At 48.6% G+C, this 18,792-nt stretch overlaps 3 protein-coding genes across 3 annotated transcripts in view; 2 read left to right on the top strand and 1 right to left on the bottom strand.

Moving 5' to 3' along the window:
* LOC138600628 (arrestin red cell-like) lies at positions 1-11,035 on the top strand. Its single transcript, XM_069672085.1, has 14 exons — positions 1-90; positions 3,005-3,035; positions 3,148-3,208; positions 3,407-3,451; positions 3,538-3,734; positions 3,861-3,988; positions 5,221-5,356; positions 5,816-5,900; positions 6,095-6,167; positions 6,310-6,447; positions 6,560-6,643; positions 7,105-7,181; positions 7,287-7,341; positions 9,147-11,035. Exons 1-14 carry the CDS (start codon positions 68-70, stop codon positions 9,235-9,237), a joined length of 1,224 nt encoding a protein of 407 aa, XP_069528186.1. The 5' UTR covers positions 1-67; the 3' UTR covers positions 9,238-11,035.
* Positions 10,946-12,858, bottom strand: med11 (mediator complex subunit 11). The gene is made up of 3 exons (XM_069672086.1): positions 12,666-12,858; positions 12,211-12,341; positions 10,946-11,881 (listed from the first exon to the last, which is right to left on the bottom strand). Exons 1-3 carry the CDS (start codon positions 12,733-12,735, stop codon positions 11,672-11,674), a joined length of 411 nt encoding a protein of 136 aa, XP_069528187.1. The 5' UTR covers positions 12,736-12,858; the 3' UTR covers positions 10,946-11,671.
* Positions 12,859-12,911: 53 nt separating this feature from the next.
* The window catches only part of pelp1 (proline, glutamate and leucine rich protein 1), a 7,987-nt gene continuing 2,106 nt past the window's right edge, over positions 12,912-18,792 (top strand). Inside the window, 20 exon segments of the mRNA XM_069672664.1 lie at positions 12,912-13,052; positions 13,232-13,296; positions 13,742-13,847; positions 13,956-14,105; positions 14,263-14,334; positions 14,431-14,490; positions 14,660-14,816; positions 14,894-15,026; positions 15,106-15,193; positions 15,324-15,412; positions 15,497-15,610; positions 15,828-15,978; positions 16,076-16,229; positions 16,310-16,365; positions 16,450-16,583; positions 16,728-16,830; positions 17,159-17,239; positions 17,241-17,371; positions 17,373-17,493; positions 17,495-18,742. Of these exon segments, the coding sequence (XP_069528765.1) occupies positions 12,912-13,052; positions 13,232-13,296; positions 13,742-13,847; positions 13,956-14,105; positions 14,263-14,334; positions 14,431-14,490; positions 14,660-14,816; positions 14,894-15,026; positions 15,106-15,193; positions 15,324-15,412; positions 15,497-15,610; positions 15,828-15,978; positions 16,076-16,229; positions 16,310-16,365; positions 16,450-16,583; positions 16,728-16,830; positions 17,159-17,239; positions 17,241-17,371; positions 17,373-17,493; positions 17,495-18,742 (3,354 nt within the window).

The following is an 18,792-nucleotide window of genomic DNA, read 5'->3' as shown; positions in this document are numbered from 1 at the left end:
GAGCCGGACCAGCCCGGACTAAAGACCACCAGTTATTTTAAAGTCACCTTCCACAGATACCGAGGAGATGGGGGACAGAACAGGGACCAGGTAAGAGTTTCCCAGCTGCTCGTGTGACTGTCAAAGAGGATGGAAGATGTTCGGTTAACTCTTAAAGTCGGTTCACATGATTCTGTCGCTCTGATGTCTTTAAATACACTCCAATTAATATTAATGTCGAATAATGAAAGTGCTTTCTGTTCAGTCTGACTCGTCAGCAGAGTAAATGTAGTGTTTACATTAGGAGGGCAGTGTGGCGTAACTTCCTGCTGAGAGCAAACCAGACGTGTTGCAAGAAGAATGTGAAAAACAGTTTTATCCTCGATAATAATCGATTAATTCTTTACTGGATGATTATTCAGAGTCAGAGGTTTAAGCCGTTAGAAATGAGTCGAACTGAATAACTGTCTGACAAAACCTGCCGCTGTTTACACATCACCGATAATCTACATCATCAACAGGGAGGAAAACATCCCATTTTCCCGAATACGGGAGATTTTAATCAGTTTTACAAGGTGCACCTGAACTCAACACCCCGCTGTTACCTGCAGGTTCTGTGTGCAGCACGGGAGTGTCGTTTATTTCTTAGTTTTAGTTTAGTTAAAATAGTTAACACTGAAAAGTATCTAATATATGAATGAGGTGACAGAAGAGACAGAAAGATATGATAGTGGAGTATTTTAAAGTTAGTTTTTTAATGAAGTCAGCAGTCAGTAATCACTGACATTAATATCACGTTCGCTGTAATGGATGATTTTACAACAGTAGGGTCTCCGTACAGCGTGAGGTGTTTTAATCGCTGTTTTCAAACCTTATTTACATTCAGGATGTCCTGAGGTAAATAAAGTTCCCATAAACTTCTCATACCGAGTCCTGTCTAACATACTTACATATCATTTTGATACATGTAATTCCCCCTCCAGTGGATTGTGCTAACATTAGCTTAGAAATGGAGCCTGCTAGCCACAAGAAACAACCAGCACAACACAGAGTCCAACATGAAGCACAACAAGTTTGATCTGGGACGCTGGGGGAGAACTAGGGTCGACATCAGCAGCTGTTTTATTCATGGTTTTGTTAGCATACGTTAGCTTTTTTTACTTACTAGCCAGCTAATGTATTAAGTAATGTCCTTCATCAGCTAGCATTAAGTAGCTACCACATATGATGGTGCAGTGATTCTAAGTTATAGCGAGCTGGCTAACCTTAGCTTGCTTACTTGCTAACGTTAGCGCTACAAAAATACTATCAGAGTCTGTATGTTTGTGGGCTAGCTTGCTAAATGACCTAATCAGCTAATGTGATCCATGAGTTTACTTGTGTATAACGACAGAGTATTTGTCCTGTGGTATAAAGAAATTGAAAACATTGAGCGTCACAAATAAAGTGAAGCGATGACGCCATGGCATCCAGGAAGTGTACCAGTTGACGTTAGCTGCTGAGCTAATGAAGCATTTCTGAAAGGCTCTAGAACGTTCTTTGAACTTGTTTAACACATGTCGTGTATCTGCTGCGTGCACATACAGTATAGAGGTTTTTTACTGCGTCCATCTTGATCGAAATGTAATCATTATGGAGAGAGGTTTCACTTTATGTCCTCCGACCTGTGGGAGAGACCGTCTGAAGCTTAGTCGTCTCTTGATTCAGTCAGCAGCTTCCCGACTCTTTGTGATAGAGCTTAATAAGCTGTGTGTGTGTGTGTGTGTGTGTGTGTGTGTGTGTGTGTGTGTGTGTGTGGAGCAGCATGTAAAGTGTTAAACATCTAGTTCAGCAGGGTGTTTCCTGTCCTCAGTGCTGACCTCAGCAGCTTCACACTCTGCTGACTCTCACTCACATGTTTGTTATCATTACATGTTTTTGTGACAGGAGGAGACGGGGTTAACAGGAAGTAAAGGACATTTCTGTAGATAACCAGGATGTGTCCCTGTTTCATCTCCTCAGAAAGTCAGAGTTAGCACATTCCTGCACAGAGACGCGCTCATGTTCCTGAAACACAAGGCCTGGATGGTCTTTGGATCGGACCATCTCTGTGCTGCTCTGGACTCCAAAGGCCGGCTCATTAACTTCAGTAGTTGGTCTCAGAGTAATTCCTGGAACAGCCATAAGAGGCACAGTGGTCTCATTTCCTGGAATACTCTTCTTCCACTTCCTGTTTAGCTTAAGCGCTCACTCTGCTGCCTGCTCCCTCCCTCCTGACTTCTAGTCTCATTTTAGCCGGGATTATTAGCATGTGTTCTCCATGATATGGAGCTAGAGGTTTGTGGTGATGAGCAACCAACCCGTCTAAAGGTGTGTCTGGACCAAGCTCAAACTTCCAACACAGACAGGTGTAATAGATGTGCAGATGTGCGCACAGTGTTTGTGTTGTTTTATATGAAGTGAAGCCTGCAGGTCTCGGATCTCGTACACACTCAGAGACGTGAGAAAACAGCTCCAGCACCATCTTTAATAAACCCAGAGCACTTCTCGTCAATGATGACCTTCCTGTCCTTCAGTTCATGTGCTATCAGCCATCACTGCTGCTCTCTGTGTGAGAGAGACAGGAAGTGATTCGTTACAGTGTGTGTATGTGATGTGAGTCTGTTGCGCTTTATTAAAGACACTGTGACCCTGGAGTCTCCCTGGTTTACTCTGAAACACAGACGACCCTACATGGACAAATGTTGGTCCCTGTGGTGGTCATGTGACCGACTTGCTTGCTTGTCTCAAACATGCAGCGTGTTTGTAACATATGACGAGCCAGCTCATGCACGTCTTTAAAGACTGCTCAGACTGAGCTGCTGTGAAACCTGACAGAGCAAACCAACAGAGCTGACGTGTGAGGAGGTTATCCAGTGATTGCACGCGTGTGTTGGTCAGTGCTGCTACATCTGGAAGGTGTAGCGGACGCCCAGCTTACCGACGGCTACACGCATGGATTCACAACTCGTTTTAACAAGACGTGCTCTTTCCCTTCTTCCTACAGAGTCTTTAAGAAGTCCAGCCCCAACTGCAAGGTGGGAACTGTGTGTGTGTGAGTGTGTGTGTGTGTGTGTGTGTGTAAGGAGGGTTGTTATTGTTTCTTCATACTGTTGATTCTTGTTCACTGCAGTCTTTCTCTGTACACAGCTCACTGTTTATCTGGGGAAGAGAGACTTTGTGGATCACTTAGAGCATGTGGATCCAGTAGGTGAGTCTCAACACAAACCTGCAGAGTCGAACTCACCAAACCATCTTTGATAATATTTAATACATCAGTATGGAGGCAGAAAATGTGTGTGAAAATTCACGATGTGTTAGGTTGAGGAATGCAGGTTTTGAATTGTGTGTCAGGTGTTATTTACACAGCAGAAACTCTTCACTGATCCCCCAAATGTGTGTTTTGTAGACGGAGTGCTCCTGGTAGACCCCGAGTATCTGAAAGATCGAAAAGGTAAGAAAACTTTAAGACGGACACAAAGTAAGCAGACAAATGACCCGACTGAGCATCCTGTAATCCACGTCTCTCTCCGTCCTCAGTGTTTGTGACTCTGACATGTGTGTTCCGTTACGGCCGGGAGGACCTGGACGTCCTGGGACTCACCTTCAGGAAGGATCTGTACGTCCACACCGTGCAGGTCTTCCCTCCTCTGCAGGAGGAGCCGAAGACTCGGAGCCGTCTGCAGGAGAGGCTGCTGAAGAAGCTGGGCGAGCACGCACAACCCTTCAGCTTCAAGGTCAGAAACAGAACACACGATGTTGTTAACTCGTTTTATTCCCAATTTAATGTTTTAGTCTCTACAGTGTCTGTTACAGTGTTCACCATCATACTGAACATCACCTCCATCATCCTTCTACACTAGATCCCTCAGAACCTGCCCTGCTCAGTCACCCTGCAGCCAGGCCCAGAGGATTCTGGGAAAGCGTGCGGTGTGGACTACGAGCTGCGAGCGTTCTGTGCCAAGACTGTGGAGGAGAAGATCCACCAAAGGTTCAACACATTCACACACCTGAGACCAGAACATTCACACACCTGAGACCAGAACATTCACACACATGAGACCACATCATTCACACACATGAGACCAGAACATTAACACACCTGAGACCACAACATTCACACACATGAGACCACAACATTCACACACCTGAGACCACAACATTCACATACCTGAGACCACAACATTAACACACCTGAGACCAGAACATTCACACATCTTAGACCAGAACATTCACACACCCGAGACCACAACATTCACACACCTGAGACCAGAACATTCACACACCCGAGACCACAACATTCACACGTCTGAGACCAGGACATTCACACACATAAGACCAGAACATTCACACACATGAGACCGGAACATTCATACACCTGAGACCACAACATTCACATACCTGAGACCACAACATTAACACACCTGAGACCAGAACATTCACACACCTGAGACCACAACATTCACATACCTGAGACCACAACATTAACACACCTGAGACCAGAACATTCACACACCTGAGACCACAACATTCACACACCTGAGACCAGAACATTCACACACCTGAGACCACAACATTCACATACCTGAGACCACAACATTAACACACCTGAGACCAGAACATTCACACACCTGAGACCACAACATTCACATACCTGAGACCACAACATTAACACACCTGAGACCAGAACATTCACATACCTGAGACCACAACATTAACACACCTGAGACCACAACATTCACATACCTGAGACCACAACATTAACACACCTGAGACCACAACATTCACACACATGAGACCACAACATTCACACACCTAAGACCACGGCATTCACGCACCTGAGACCTGAACATTCACACACCTCAGACCAGAACATTCACACACATGAACCAGAACATTAACACACCTGAGACCAGAACATTCACACGTCTGAGACCAGAACATTCACACACCTGAGACGAGAACATTCACACACCTGAGACCACAACATTCACACACCTGAGACCATGAAATTCACGCACCTGAGACCTGAACATTCACACACCTGAGACCACAACATTCACACACCTGAGACCACAACATTCACACACCTGAGACCACAACATTCACACACGAGACCTGAACATTCACACACCTGAGACAGAGCAAAGCTAACTGTCCTTCTGAAATCACTTGATAAACTGATGATCACCTGTACCTGTAATATGACCCCTGTGTGTGTAGGAACTCTGTGCACCTGGTGATCAGGAAGGTCCAGTTTGCTCCGGAGAAACCAGGTCCTCAGCCGATGATGGAGACCAGCCGCAGCTTCCTGATGTCTGACAGATCCCTGCACCTGGAGGCCTCGCTGGATAAAGAGGTAACACACACACACACACACACACACATACACACCTTAAGCTGCTTTCCCACTGGTCAAAAAACCCACTAACACTCGGCGCTTTTGCTTAGTGTGAAAGGTTACAATCAGCATTCAGACCCGGGTCACATGACTCTGCAGTAGATCTGGGTAATTATCACCTCGGCTCCGATCGGCATTGATGGGAACACAAAACCCGCGTCAACACGCTAATCTCCGCCCCCTTTCTGGTGCGATCTATGCTCCGTCAGTAACTTCTGCGACTCCTCGTCATCTCAGCTACAAACTCCGCCCGTCTCCGTCCGAGCAGCGCTCGAACATCGAGTTTGATAAACAGACTGAACGAGTAATAGAGACAATAAAGACCTAAAAACCTGCGTCAAGCATTCATTTCAGTGGGAAAGAGGTAACAGTGTGCTGTTTGATGAGTGAAACACACTCACCTGAGTCTGTCTGCAGCTGTATTACCACGGAGAGCCGATCAGTGTCAACGTCCAGGTCACCAACAACTCCAGCAAAAGTGTCAAGAAGGTGAAATGCTCAGGTAACTACGGCTACGAAGTGTTCTACACTGTGGAAGTGTTTGAGTTTTTCACTTTGAATCTTTTAACTTTATTTGCCTGAGAACTAACAGCTTCTCTCTCTCTGTCTTACTCTCTCTCTGTGCCTCTCTCTCTCTCTCTCTCTCTGTGCCTCTCCCTCTCTCTCTCCCTCTCTCTCTCTCTCTCCCTCTCTCAGTCCGTCAGTTTGCAGATATCTGTCTGTTCTCCACGGCTCAGTATAAGTGTGCAGTGGCCTGTGTTGAAGCAGAGTGAGTATTATAGCAGAGTAAGGCACCATAAAGATGTGTAATGATAATATTTATTACATTATTATTTGTGAGGTTCAAATATGATCGCTCTTCTTATTGTGCGTCTCTCTCCCTGACCTTTAACCCCTCACACTGACCTCAGGCACCAGGTGTCCCCCAGCTCCACCTCCTGTCAGGTCTACACTCTGACCCCCATGCTGGGCACCAACAGGGAGAAGAGAGGCCTCGCTCTGGATGGAAAGTTAAAGCATGAAGACACCAACCTGGCCTCCAGCACCATGTACGCACACACACACACACACACACACACACACACACAGGTGTTGCAGTCACTTGTTTTTCGCAGACTCGTGAACGTTCACACCTGTGGTTATGCGTCCTGTGTGTTCCAGAGTAAAAGAAGGAGCCAACAAGGAGCTGATGGGCATCCTGGTGTCCTACAGAGTCAAAGTCAAGCTGGTGGTGTCCAGAGGAGGGTAGGTGAAGCAAAGCTGCAGTTCCTCTGGTGTCCACTTGAGGCTGTCTCCAGCAGTGAGTCAGTCCCCATAGAGCCCCATGTTAAACTTTACAGCAGAAATAAACATGTTTACAGCCTGGTACAAAAAACAGTTTGGGTCTCTATAGCTCATTTCTCTCTTCATGACAACTGTACGGGGAGAATCTTTATACAGCTCACCTGTTCACATTATATTAAGGCTTAAAGTGATGCAGCATTAGGGGCGTGGCCTCTTTGAGTGACAGCTGGGGGCTGCTAGGCGTCTGCTGCATCCTGAATCCTTACAACTGTCTGTCGGTCGGACACAAGACTTCCCTTTGACTTGATTTTAGTGTTAATAAAGAGAACAGCTGTCACCATGGATACGTGTGTGTTTGATATGATGGGAGGTAATTAAGGCGTTCAGAGAGCTGACTGTAAATGTGGTCTTTGTGTGTTCAGAGACGTAGCTGTGGAACTCCCATTTGTCCTGATGCATCCTAAACCTGCAGACCAGCCAGGCTCCCAACCACAGCCAGGTAGGACACACACACACACACACACACACACACACGGAGGTGTGTGAGCTGCGAGGATTACAGTGTAATGTAATTACTTTAATTGCTGTCTCTTCTTGTCCCTAGTTGCTCCTGAAGCTGCTGCTCTCGTGGACATGAACCTCATGGAGTTTGACAAGAGGTGAGTGTGTGTGTGTGTGTGTGTGTGTGTGTGTGTGTGTGTGTGTGTGTGTGTGTGTGTGTGTGTGAGAGGAAGGATGTGCTTACTGTTAACCATTTCTTCACCATATTCATCAGAACAACATCCAGAGTGCCCCGGTGTGCTTCATATCGCGGCACAAAGGTTGTGGATTAGAATAAGTCACATGTTTTGTCTCACGCAGTCACATGTGACCGAGCGAGAGGCTGTAAGCGGAGCAGGACGAGGCTGTGCTTGGATCAGCTGTGACACATGTTCTGCTGAGTCAAACAAAGTGTTAGATTAATGGCTTCTATGGAGTCACTCAGGTCAAGCCAGTTACAGTAATGAGTCTGTGATCGGATAATCAGAGAGTAAAGATGAGGTGTGCATTGAGAGCGTCCCGTTAGCTTGTCTTAAGACAGTACAGCTACATGTGTTTGACAGTGTGATTAAAGGATCATCCTCAGCCTCGTCTTTTTGTTAGCTCCTCAGTGTGTCGGATTTTTAAACCCTCCAACCTCAGTTTGTTTGCAGCGCTGGCTGAACAAAGAGATGAGCGTGTCGGGCTGCATGCCTCCATGTGTCGCTCTACTCCTGCTCTGTTGACAGCCGTGTTCTCTGCAACACGTCCAGAATAATCCTGCAGGATAAACACAGACAAACAAACAAGAAAGATTAGGCTCCTACATGCACTGAAAAAAACCTCTCTGTGTTTGTGGGCTGCAGCTGCAGAATCTGCTGTTCTTCCACCACCAGCCTCCGTCATGTGACGTAGTTGGTCCCAGAAGAACTACCTCGACTTCTTGTCTCCACCTTCTCTCGTGTATCAAACTACATTCAGAGAAAGTGGTATCAAACTGTGAGAGCAGAGGAGGTCATGGACGAGTTTGTCTGACTGGATATTCAGACGTGTTTATTCCAGTCAGAGAACAGAGCAGGAGGAGGCTGTAAGGCTGCAATGCATCCTGGGACATGTCCACGAGCTGGAGAACTTTAGCTTCAGCACTGATATGACCTCCACGTAAAACACAGACAACTTTCCCCTTTAAAGGGCCAGTTCACCCACTTTCAAGCTCAGTCCTCTCATGCCATCATGGTATGCTCTGTGCCTTTGGAGGGCGCTGTCCGCTTCTCCAACAGGCCAGGAAGCTCGCTAAACTACACTTCCTCAGTCTCGGACGCCGCCTCCGATGTCATGTCTCGTTCAGAATCGTCGGGTTTGAAATGTCGACTGCAGACCTGAAGATGTTTTAGACGATCCACTGGTATGTTCTCGTCGTGTTTCAGACTGTGTCCCGCTCTGAGCCGTCGCCTGCAGAGAGACGGTCGTATTTCACTCCAGCGTCTCTCGCTGGACCGTTCCTTTCAGAGGGAGGGGCGCAATGCATGCTGGGTGTTGTAGGAATATAGATAGGGCAAAACCACGAGCTGTTTGTCCGTCTTTCTCCACAGCTATGGCGCCAATTTCAAACATTATTGCTTCTATGGATTATAGAGAATACCAGCCACCATGTTGGGTTTGGATCACTGGTGCTCTGAACATGAGTCCATAAAGGTTCCTCTAATTTCTCCTAAAACATATCCAAAGAAACGTGCCCTTTGTTAATCACAAAAGTAGAGAGACATATCGTCTGCGTACAGATGGATGCTGAAAAACAGAAAATGTTGTGATAGAGAAACATGATAAACTTCCTGTGATCTTTAATATTTAATAAAGACGGTGAAACAGCTCGGAGCCTCTCAGCTGAAACACACCTGTCCTCATGTCTGTAGTGACGTCTGTCATCATCTTTGTCTGTCTGCAGCTCTTCTCCTCAGGCTGAAGACTTTGTGTTTGAAGACTTTGCTCGTCTGAGGTTAACAGGGATGAAGGACGAGGACGAACCCTTCTTTTAGCTGGGTGGAAGCTAACAGGAAACTCAACCCCAGAACCACAGAAGAAGAAGAGGAGCAGGACGCCTCCTGGGTCTCACCACATGCTTTAATCCTACTGTTTACTCTGTGAGACGGTGTCAGTGCATCAGGAAGCTCCCGTGTACATGTAGCTGCAGTGTTATGTTCTAACTGCTGCTGTGAGGCCGCTGCACAGAGGATTAGAGGTGATATCTCTCTACCTGAGCACAGGTGAGCTGATGTCTTCAGGTAATAGAGGAAGCTGTGATTAACACGGCCTCTTTATAAAGAAACACATTATTTTATATCAGAGAGAAATATAAGTATAAAGATCTGTTCTATTTTTATAGTTATTTTAGAATGATTGACAGATGAGTGTGACTCTGAAAACATTCCCATCAAACGCACTGATTGTTCATGTTTGTCTCACACTTACTTTAAACATATTAAACTGTTTGTTTTCACCATAGACTGTAAATAAGAAGGAGCCGCCATGTTGTTATCATGTTGTGACCATATTTGGACGAGAGGGTGGAGCTGGAGAGCGGGGCGGGTCAGCAAATGCTAAATTATCAGCTAACACTAGTGCGAGCATGGCTAGCTGTAGCTCACGCTAAATGTATATTTTTGAGATGCTAATTAGGCTAGCTAAATAAAAACACAATATTTAGTCAGTGAACAAGACATGTTTCAAGTTGCTGTGACAGTGAGCTGTCAATCACAGGTAGCCCCGCCCTAACTCCTCCCCTCTTCCTGGTCTGTGTGACTCTAAATGGGAGCATCAGTGACTAAATGAACATCATGCTGTGTTGAAGAAGACGTGAAACTAGAGACTGAGACCATAAACTCATTAGGAACATGTTTACTGAGGGAATACATCCGGAGAGGAGGAGGAGCATGTTCTCATAGACTTCTATAGAATCAGTGGAGTCGCCCCCTGCTGGCCATTAAAATAAATGCCGGTTTATAGCTAGGTCCCCTTGTTACATACAGTCTATGATTGAGTTTATTCACCCTGTTTATATTTTAAATGTGCAGATTGTTCGTTTTCTTTACGACCTCATTCACACGTTTGAGGTGTCAATCACTCGACAGGTGAGACTGAACTCCACACAGCTGGAGAATTTCCACGAGATACCTTTGCACCATTTCTAAGGTACCTGTGTAAGACAGCCTCAGGTCCCATCACGTAGTTAACCACCATGTTGACATAAACATGACGTGGTCGCCCCGGGTTCCCAGCCTCGGCCCTTTGCTGCATCCCTCCCCCGTTTCCATCGCCGTCCTCTCTCTCTAAATAAAGACGTAAAAAATCTGCAGAGATTTTAGTTCTAAAAATTCTGATAAATAAAGATAAGAATTGATTAATTTTTTACTCTGTGTAATCATCTTTGATCAGAAACTCTTTTTAAACCCGGTTAAATTTAAGAACAGACGTTGTCGTCGCTCAAACATTTCATTTGTTTTTACTTAAACACCACAACATGAACCAACAGTGATGTAACTGATACTGACTCATCTGTAACCCTTCTGTAGAGTGGAGTCACCACAGACTGTATCACTGTGTCTAATGTGAGCTGTTAGAGCATTAGCTTTGTCCCTGTTTCCATGACAGCGTGTGAGCTGTCATTATAACCACACCTGACTTTACTCTTCTCTCCCTCAGTGTGAAGCACAAATAATCACAAAGTGTAACAAAAAGAATCTTTATTTTGTCGCTTTGTTAAATAAACGTGAGCACCTGTCAGACGGAGGCCGATGTGGTTCATGGTCAGCTGCAGGTTTCATCATAAACACAACACAGAGCCCGAACACATGACGGGACAACTTCCTGTCAGAGCCTCTGAGAATCATCGGGCTGTTTTCACTCTGAGATGATCCGCTGCTTTTAACTGTTTGTGACGGTCGATGAAGTCTTTGGGTTCGATCTTCTGTTTGGTGTCTGTGAAAACTTTTCTATTTTTGTGTCGTTTTATAGAAAAACATCCTGAAAATAACCAGCAGATAATGTGATAATAAAAGAAAGGAATGGGACTATTTTAACTTCTCACTGCTCTCCATGGTGCTGACAGTTTCTAACTGAAAGAGTGAGCAGGTAACTTCTGACAGTCTTTGATTAAAGCAGAAGAAACACTGTGAGTTCTTCTGTTAGTTTCTTTGTCTCTCACACGAGTTGTGACTGACCGTGCTGAAACATTAGCTATCATACGTCTGTAGTTGTATGAAGCGTCTCTTTAAAGGGTCTAAATGACTGCCGTGCTCATGAACAGGACAAAAAGGAACAAGCACCATAAAACAGGCAGAAATACAACAGAAATAGTTTAGAAAACAGAGTTTTTCTTTGAGTTTCTTCAGTTTTTGTCGTAAGAATAAAAAGTTGTGTGACAGATGTTCAGGCTGGAGGCTGATGTGTAGACAGAGGGCAGAAACATCTGGCTCATGTCTGCTGCTGCTGCTGCTGCTGCTGCTGCTGTTGCTGTTGCTGTTGCTGCTGTTGCTGCTGCTGCTGCTGCTGCTCCAGCATGAGCTCGCAGGTGCGTCCCAGTTCTCCCAGTTTGACCTTGGCGTACTCGGCTCTGTTCAGCGCCATCTGACAGTCCTTCCTGGCTGAGTAGGTGGAGCCTTCATGAGGCTGACCTGTAGCTACCTGCAGAGACCACGGAGGATTACTGACTAATCGCATGTTATTGTGTTACTGGACAAAATATCGCTCTAACATAAGGTTCTTTACAATACTCCTGAACCATCTCTTTCAGTTAATACCAGGAAAAATAAAGTAAGGGACTAAAAATAACAAGTTACTTTAGTCCAAAAAGAGCACAGCCACATTCAGTTAGAAACACGCTGATATATAACATATTCAGCAGTGACAATTACTTCATATAACCACTATTACAACACTAGTGCCATGAGATATTAAAGCTCTGTTGTTGTAGCAGTGCTGTCGGGGTTAAATATCGCTCCTGTGAGTCTGACCTGTGTGAGGTAGCGGATCTGGGCGCCCAGCTCGCTCTCCACCCGGTTGACGGAGCTCTGGAACTGGACCAGCTGTCTGTCCAGGAGGCTGGCGTTGTGCTTGTCTTTGGAGAGCTCCAGGACGATGTTACCTGAAGAACACAGCAACAACATGTGTTCATAATCCAAAATCATGCAGCTGGAGGACAGGTCTCTGCTGGTACAGGGCTTTAATTGTGCTAATTTTTTTATTACTACGATTAAAGCCAATTGAAGAGTCAAATTTCCTTCCAAAAAAGCAGATGTCATTCAGCCAGCTTCAGTCCGGCCTTCCTCAAGTTTTAAACATAACAGTGTGGAAAAGATAAATAAAAACCTGCTAAATAACACAGATAAAGGACTCTTATCTCTCGGGGTTTAGCCACAGCTGTACAGAAACAGTCTCAAACATGTAGCGATGCGTTCATGGTCCTCACCGGCACACTGCAGGATCGTCGCTATCTCCTTTTCCACGTCCTCCAGAGCTCTGAGCCGCTCGTTCGCCATCAGTAGCGGGAAAGACTCCTGTTAGCCGCTGGTTTACTCTACATTAACACCTGGAAAGAGAGTAAATCTGAATCTGAAGTCTGCTACGGTGAAGAAGATGCGCGACAACAAAGAGCGCACTAAATTGACGTCACCCCGTCGGACACTTATGACGTATACTCGGCGGAGTGGCAAAGATGGCTACATCGGCTTGGCTGCGTGGCCCGTCCGCGATGCGGCTAACGGAGGGTCTGGTGTCGGTTCTGAAAGAGCAGCGTCCGGAGTATCTCCCGGCCCTGCTGTCCAGCTACAGAGAACATGGCGTCTTCACTGCGCAGGTACGAGAACGTTAGCTTACAGACTAGTTAGCTGCCTAGCCTAGCTAACGTTACAGGCTGCATTGTTCACTGAGCTGACACCTGGAGACACAGCAGCACTGTGACTGACTGACTGCCGCTGTTATACACCTGGGTGTGTTACCTTTACTGTTAATAAGCACGTGTGTTCATCTCTGCAGGGCGCGAGCGCAGCGGGAGGTCTCGTGGGCTTCAGCAATGCCAAACTGGGCTCGAGCAAGACCAGGTGAGAGGAAGAGTGTGTGTCAGTCAGAACGTGTGTTACCTGAGCTGACTTCACCGTGATCATTTATGTGTATTTAATGTTAAACAAACTGTAATGAATGTGTGTAACTAAAGTTTAGAATTAAATCAGTATTTACTTAAAGACTTTATTATTATATATTAATAAACATACAGAATATTGTTTTATAGCAAGGTTGAAAATATGAGCGTGTATTTATGAGCATCTGGGGAGGTGGCACAAAGATTAGGATTCAATATATTGAGATGTTTTACAACATTGGTACCTTAATAGTTTCATAAGCCTGTGTTCTTTATTGATCTAATTTTGAAACTAATCACAGGTATTGATGACAGATGTTTGTGTTACTCTGATTATATCTGTGGTTAAAGTTGGACCAGCCTGAGGAAGGTTAAACCTCTGCATGTTCCTCTGTGTGTGTCTGCAGGTTTGAGGGTCTGTGTCTGCTCTCCATGCTGGTGAAAGACAGCTCCAGTGATCTGTTCCAGCAGCACTGTCTGTCCTGGCTGCGCTCGCTGCAGCAGGTCATACAGGTGAGACGCACAAACACACAGACACGCACTACGATTGTGTGCTCCGGAGCTGTAAGCCTGTTAAACGTCTTCCTGTCTCTGCTCTCTCTGTGGATGTGGGTCCTTTAGTCTCAGGCTCCGGTTCAGACCATCCAGCTGGCCGTGAACATCCTGAAGGACCTGCTGCAGTACTCGTCTCAGCTGGCGGAGCTCGCCAGAGAGGTCGGCCTCAACTCCATCCTGGGCATCCTGACGTCTCTGCTGGGCCTGAAGACGGAGGTGAGGAACGAGGGCAACAATCAGTTATTACTATATGCTGGACGTCTGTTCTATGATTTACACACTTATGGAAAGCTAAATGTTTTAACATGTGGAGGGAATTTAGTTTATTTGATTCTGTAAACGGTGCTCAGCATTGATCCTCCTGTGTTTCCAGTGTGAGCTGGCAGCCATGGAGGGGATGACGGCCTGTATGACCTTCTACCCCCGAGCCTGTGGATCCCTCAGGGTGAGAGACGGTTACTAAAGAAAGAGTCGTAACTTTGGTTATATATAACGTGTATGTTTGACTGAATTCCTCTGAACAATCACACGTGTGTTTCAGGACAAACTGGGGGCGTATTTCCTCTCCAAAATGGACAGCAGCAACAAGAAGACACAAGAGGTTTGTCATCCTGACCCGAGCTGGACGTCGTGTGGTGTATCTGTGTTCTTCTGTCCTTTTATGTAGGAAGTGATGAAGTCAGATGTCTCCAAACAACATGTCTGAATGATCTGTGAACGTCTTCACTCACTGAAACACTTCATGTTGACGTGTGTCCTCTCTGTGTCAGATGGCGTGTCAGTGTTACGGCCGTCTGCCCTGCCTGGGGGGGCTGTTGGACAGAGGGGTGGGTGCAGGCAGAGCTGAGGGCTGGACCAATCAGATTCACTGCCTGCTGAGCTCAGCCAATGGCCTGCTGGCTCAGATCTACCAGGGCTCAGAAACAGGCGAGTACGACACCTTTCAAAGCTCGATCTGTGCCATGAGCGTTCGTTAACCCCGATGATGCTGTTCGTTAAATCAGATGGAACGCTGCAGTACGAGGGTCCGGGGGTGGAGCTGGCCTTCCCTCATCTCGACCAATCAGATCCTCTGCTGCTGCTGCAGCTGCAGCAGAGATATACAGCTGTGTGCATGGCTCTCAAACACACACTCAGGTACAACACTCACACCAAACCTCACAGGAGAGTCCGTGTTTTTTTTACATGTTGTAAACCACGTCTCTCTGTCCTGCAGGATGGATCCGTCCTCAGCTGTCCGTCTGCCTGTCAGACCCATTCTCAACCTGGTGTGTCGAGCCCTCGCTGTCAGCTCCAAGAGCATAGTGAGCTACACACACACACACACACACACACACACACACACACACACACAGACAAGTTCTCAACAATTTTAATAAATACATGATTATTACCCGTGCTTAATTTGTGTGTGTGTGTGTGTGTGTGTGTCAGAATCTAACAGGTGAGGGGGGTGTGAGGTTGCTGCTCCTTCCCATCATTCACACAAACACACTGGAGGTCCTGTCAGCTCTGATCACAGTGTAAGTATCTCTATGTGTGTGTGTTTCTGTAGTGTACACGCAGAGTTGATGTGTGTGTTTGTGACAGTGTGTGTTTTCTCACAGTGTGCGCAGCGGCATGGTTCAGTACTCTGCGGTGCTGCAGAGGCTCTTCTCTCAGACTCTGTCGGCCTGGACGTCTCTACCTGAGGCCAGCCTGGGACAGCAGAGAGCGTACAGGTAGCTGCAGGACACACTCATCATAACACAGTGTGAAAGAGGACAGGTGGAGATACACAGGGTACTAACTGTTTATTAGAGGGTTAGGGTCTCGTACACACCGAGTCTCCAGCGGTCGCAGCAGAAACTGTCACACCAAACTCCATTCAAAAAACGAGCATTTTAAGAGCAGTTTTCTGAATTCATTTCCTCTCGTCGTCTCCTCTTCCTCCCTCAGCTCGGTGCGGGTGTCCGTCTACAGAACCTTGGAGCTGTGGGTGCAGGTGGGCGGAGCCTCAGCGAACATCCTACAGGGGAGCCCGGGTCACTCAGAGCTGCTGTTCAGCCAGCTGCTCAGTGACATCACACCGGGGGCGGAGTCTGTCAAGGTGAGGTCAGGATCCCTGGAGTTACCTGAATGTATTTAAATATTACGTATTGCTCACCTGTCCCCCGTGTGTGTCCCCCCGCTGTCCCGTCCCTCAGCTGCGGGCCGGTCTGTCAGCTGACGTGGTTCCTGGAGGGAAGCCGGGTCCGAGGAGGACTAAACCGTTGGTCATGGCGGACTCGATGGGTCCGTCTCTGCAGAGGAAAGGAGACCTGCTGGCCAATCAGGACACCTGTCTGTCAGCACTCAGAGGTGACTACACTCTCTTACAGGTTGTGCTTCATACTGTCTGATGATCTTCTGTTATGTCAACACTGCTGTTTGTCCTTCAGCTCTGAGACACATCATCCTGACCAGCGGCACTCTGCTGAAGGACGACGTGCACAAGGTAAACATCAGAGTGATGATGAGTCTGACTCGTTGCAGAGCTTCGTGTCCTTTTCTCTGACGGTCTGTGTTGACTCTCTCTCAGCGTCTCCACGAGGTGGTGCTGCCGCTGTGTGTGCGTCTGCAGCAGCAACAGTCCAGCTGCAGTACCTCATGTGAGTCTGCAGGGGGCGTCAGCGGGCAGTACAGCAGCGCGCTCAGCCGAAGAGAACTGTACAGGTAGAGACTTTAATTCTTCTAGTCTGTTTATAAACTCCCTGCTGACAGATGATCACATTCACTGCGTTCATGTTTACTGAATGTGCTTTAGGAAATGTTCAGCAGGAACCATCATACATGTTGTGTGTCTCTGTGGATGCTCAGGTTGCTGCTGGCTCTGGTTCTGGTCCCGTCCCCCTGCTGGCCTCCTCCTCTCACCTGTGCTGTCTCCATCCTCAGCAGCGGACGCACAGACAGGAACCTAAAGGTGAGCGCTCACAGAGACTTCTTATGACGTCCTCCCTCTCACGTTCAGTGTGATCGCCTGGTGAGACGACAGACGAGAACCACACATGTGCAGCAGCTCATGACTGTATTTGTCTCTCTCTCTCTCTCTCTCTCTCTCTCTCTCTCTCTCTCTCTCTCTCTCTCTCCCCCCCCCCCCCCCCCCTCTCTCTCTCTCTCTCTCTCTCTCTCTCTCCCCCCCCCCCCCCCCCCCCCCCCCTCTCTCTCTCTCTCTCTCTCTCTCTCTCCCCTCTCTCTCTCTCTCCCCCCTCTCTCCCCTCTCTCCCCTCTCTCTCTCTCTCCCCCCTCAGGTCTCGACTTTCTGCTCCGAGGCTCTGACCGTCTGTAACTCCCTCCTTCACCCCCGCGTCCCCCCCATCGCCCTCCCCTTACCCCCCCCTCTCCCTGAAGCCCACCTCCTCTGCTTCGGTCCTCCCCTCCTCACAGGGACCTGGACTCACTCTGCCCACCCTCCTGGGAGGCCCCGCCCCCGGCCCCCCCTTCCCCTCCCGTCACTCCCTGGGCCCCCGCCTCCCTGCTGAGCGGTCTGGAGAACCACCTGTCCCTGGTTCCTGGTCTGTCGGGTCAGACCCCCACCCCCGCAGACATGATCCTGTCCCCGCACGCACACCACCAGCAGGACCCCCCCCGGGCTGGGCCCCCCCGAGCAGAGACCCGTGTTCGTCCGCTACGACCGCGAGGAGGCGGAGGACGTGGAGATCTCGTTGGCGAGCGACTCGGACGACAGCGTGGTCATCGTCCCCCCCGGGATGCTCAACAGAGAGACCCAGCAGGACGACCCCGGGGCAGGAAACCCCCCCAACCTGGTGTCTGCTGCACTGGGGGGCGCTACAGCCCCACTCTCAGGAGCAGAGTCCATCACCACGGCAACAACAACCACCATCGACGGGGTCTCCCTGCCCAACGACCACGCCACCTCCTCCCCCCTCCTCACCACCTCCACTACACCCATCAACTCCTTCCCCCCCTCCAGCACCTCCGTGGTCTCCCTGGTGCCGCCCCTGAACTCCCTCTCGGCGCCCCCCGGTGTCCTGGGGGACCTGCCGCAGGGGCGACCGCAGCTGCAGCAGATGCTGATGCAGCCCCCCGCCCCCGGCCAGCCCAGCCCCCTCCCTCTGCCGCTCCAGATCCACCAGCTGCAGAACCAGCTGAGCCAGCAGGGACGCCACCTCCACCCGCACCAAGCCCCGCCCCCCAGCAACGAAGACTCCGGAGTCATCAACATCAACAGCACGGACGAGGAGGAGGAGGAAGAGGAGGACATGGAGGATGAGGAGGAGCTGGAGGAGGAGGAGGAAGGGATGGACGAAGAGGACGAGGAGGATGAAGAGTTCTACGACGAGGAAGAGTACGAGGATTATGATGAAGAGGAGGGGGAGGAGCTGGAGGAAGAGGAGGAGGAGGAGGAGGGAGATATTCCTCCTCTAGAAGGAGCAGAGGAGAAGTTGGGGGAGGCAGGGGTGGAGGAGGGGAAGGTGCTGCGCGCAGCGGTGGATGAAGGCGGGATGGCGGGGTTCAGTGTGGAGGCGGAGGAGGAAGGAGGCATCGAGGAGATCCAAACCAACAGAGCGCTGTTTGGGGAGGACAGGATGAAGGTGCAGGAGGTGGAGAGCATCGGGGTGCTGGAGGAGGCGCGGGAGGGGGAGGAGGGGGAGGAGAGCGAGAGGATGGACGACCCCACCATGCCCCAGATCCTGTGTGTGACCGGAGGAGCGATGGAGGAGAGGGAGGAGGCCGAGGTCGAGGAGGAGGAGGGAGGAGCTGGAGGAAGAGGAGGAGGGCTGCAGGAGGAGGCGGGGCTGTGGGAGGAAGGAGCCAATGAGATCGAGCTGACAGCCGCCTCAGAAGAAGGCACAGCCAATAAGAACGAAGAGGTACACAGGTTAACTCTCAGCTTCAGCCAGTGTAACATTTTAGTGTGTGT

The sequence above is a fragment of the Semicossyphus pulcher genome, unplaced genomic scaffold, assembly GCF_022749685.1.
Source record: "Semicossyphus pulcher isolate SPU_LCO1_2020_fin unplaced genomic scaffold, fSemPul1.0.p SCAF_21, whole genome shotgun sequence".
NCBI classification, from domain to species: Eukaryota; Metazoa; Chordata; class Actinopteri; order Labriformes; family Labridae; genus Semicossyphus; species Semicossyphus pulcher.
Note: the sequence above shows the minus strand (reverse complement) of the source record. Positions and strands in the feature narration are given on the sequence as shown.

Excerpts from the sequence above, each read along its gene's own strand:
- LOC138600628 (XM_069672085.1), top strand. The coding sequence starts at position 68 with ATGGGGGACAGAACAGGGACCAG. Across the intron at positions 3,989-5,220 it reads GAGGAGAAGATCCACCAAAG|GAACTCTGTGCACCTGGTGA; the intron begins GTTCAACACATT and ends CTGTGTGTGTAG. Across the intron at positions 7,182-7,286 it reads AGGCTCCCAACCACAGCCAG|TTGCTCCTGAAGCTGCTGCT; the intron begins GTAGGACACACA and ends TCTTGTCCCTAG.
- med11 (XM_069672086.1), bottom strand. The coding sequence starts at position 12,735 with ATGGCGAACGAGCGGCTCAGAGCTCTGGAGGACGTGGAAAAGGAGATA. Across the intron at positions 12,342-12,665 it reads GACGATCCTGCAGTGTGCCG|GTAACATCGTCCTGGAGCTC; the intron begins GTGAGGACCATG and ends TGTGTTCTTCAG. Across the intron at positions 11,882-12,210 it reads AGATCCGCTACCTCACACAG|GTAGCTACAGGTCAGCCTCA; the intron begins GTCAGACTCACA and ends TGGTCTCTGCAG.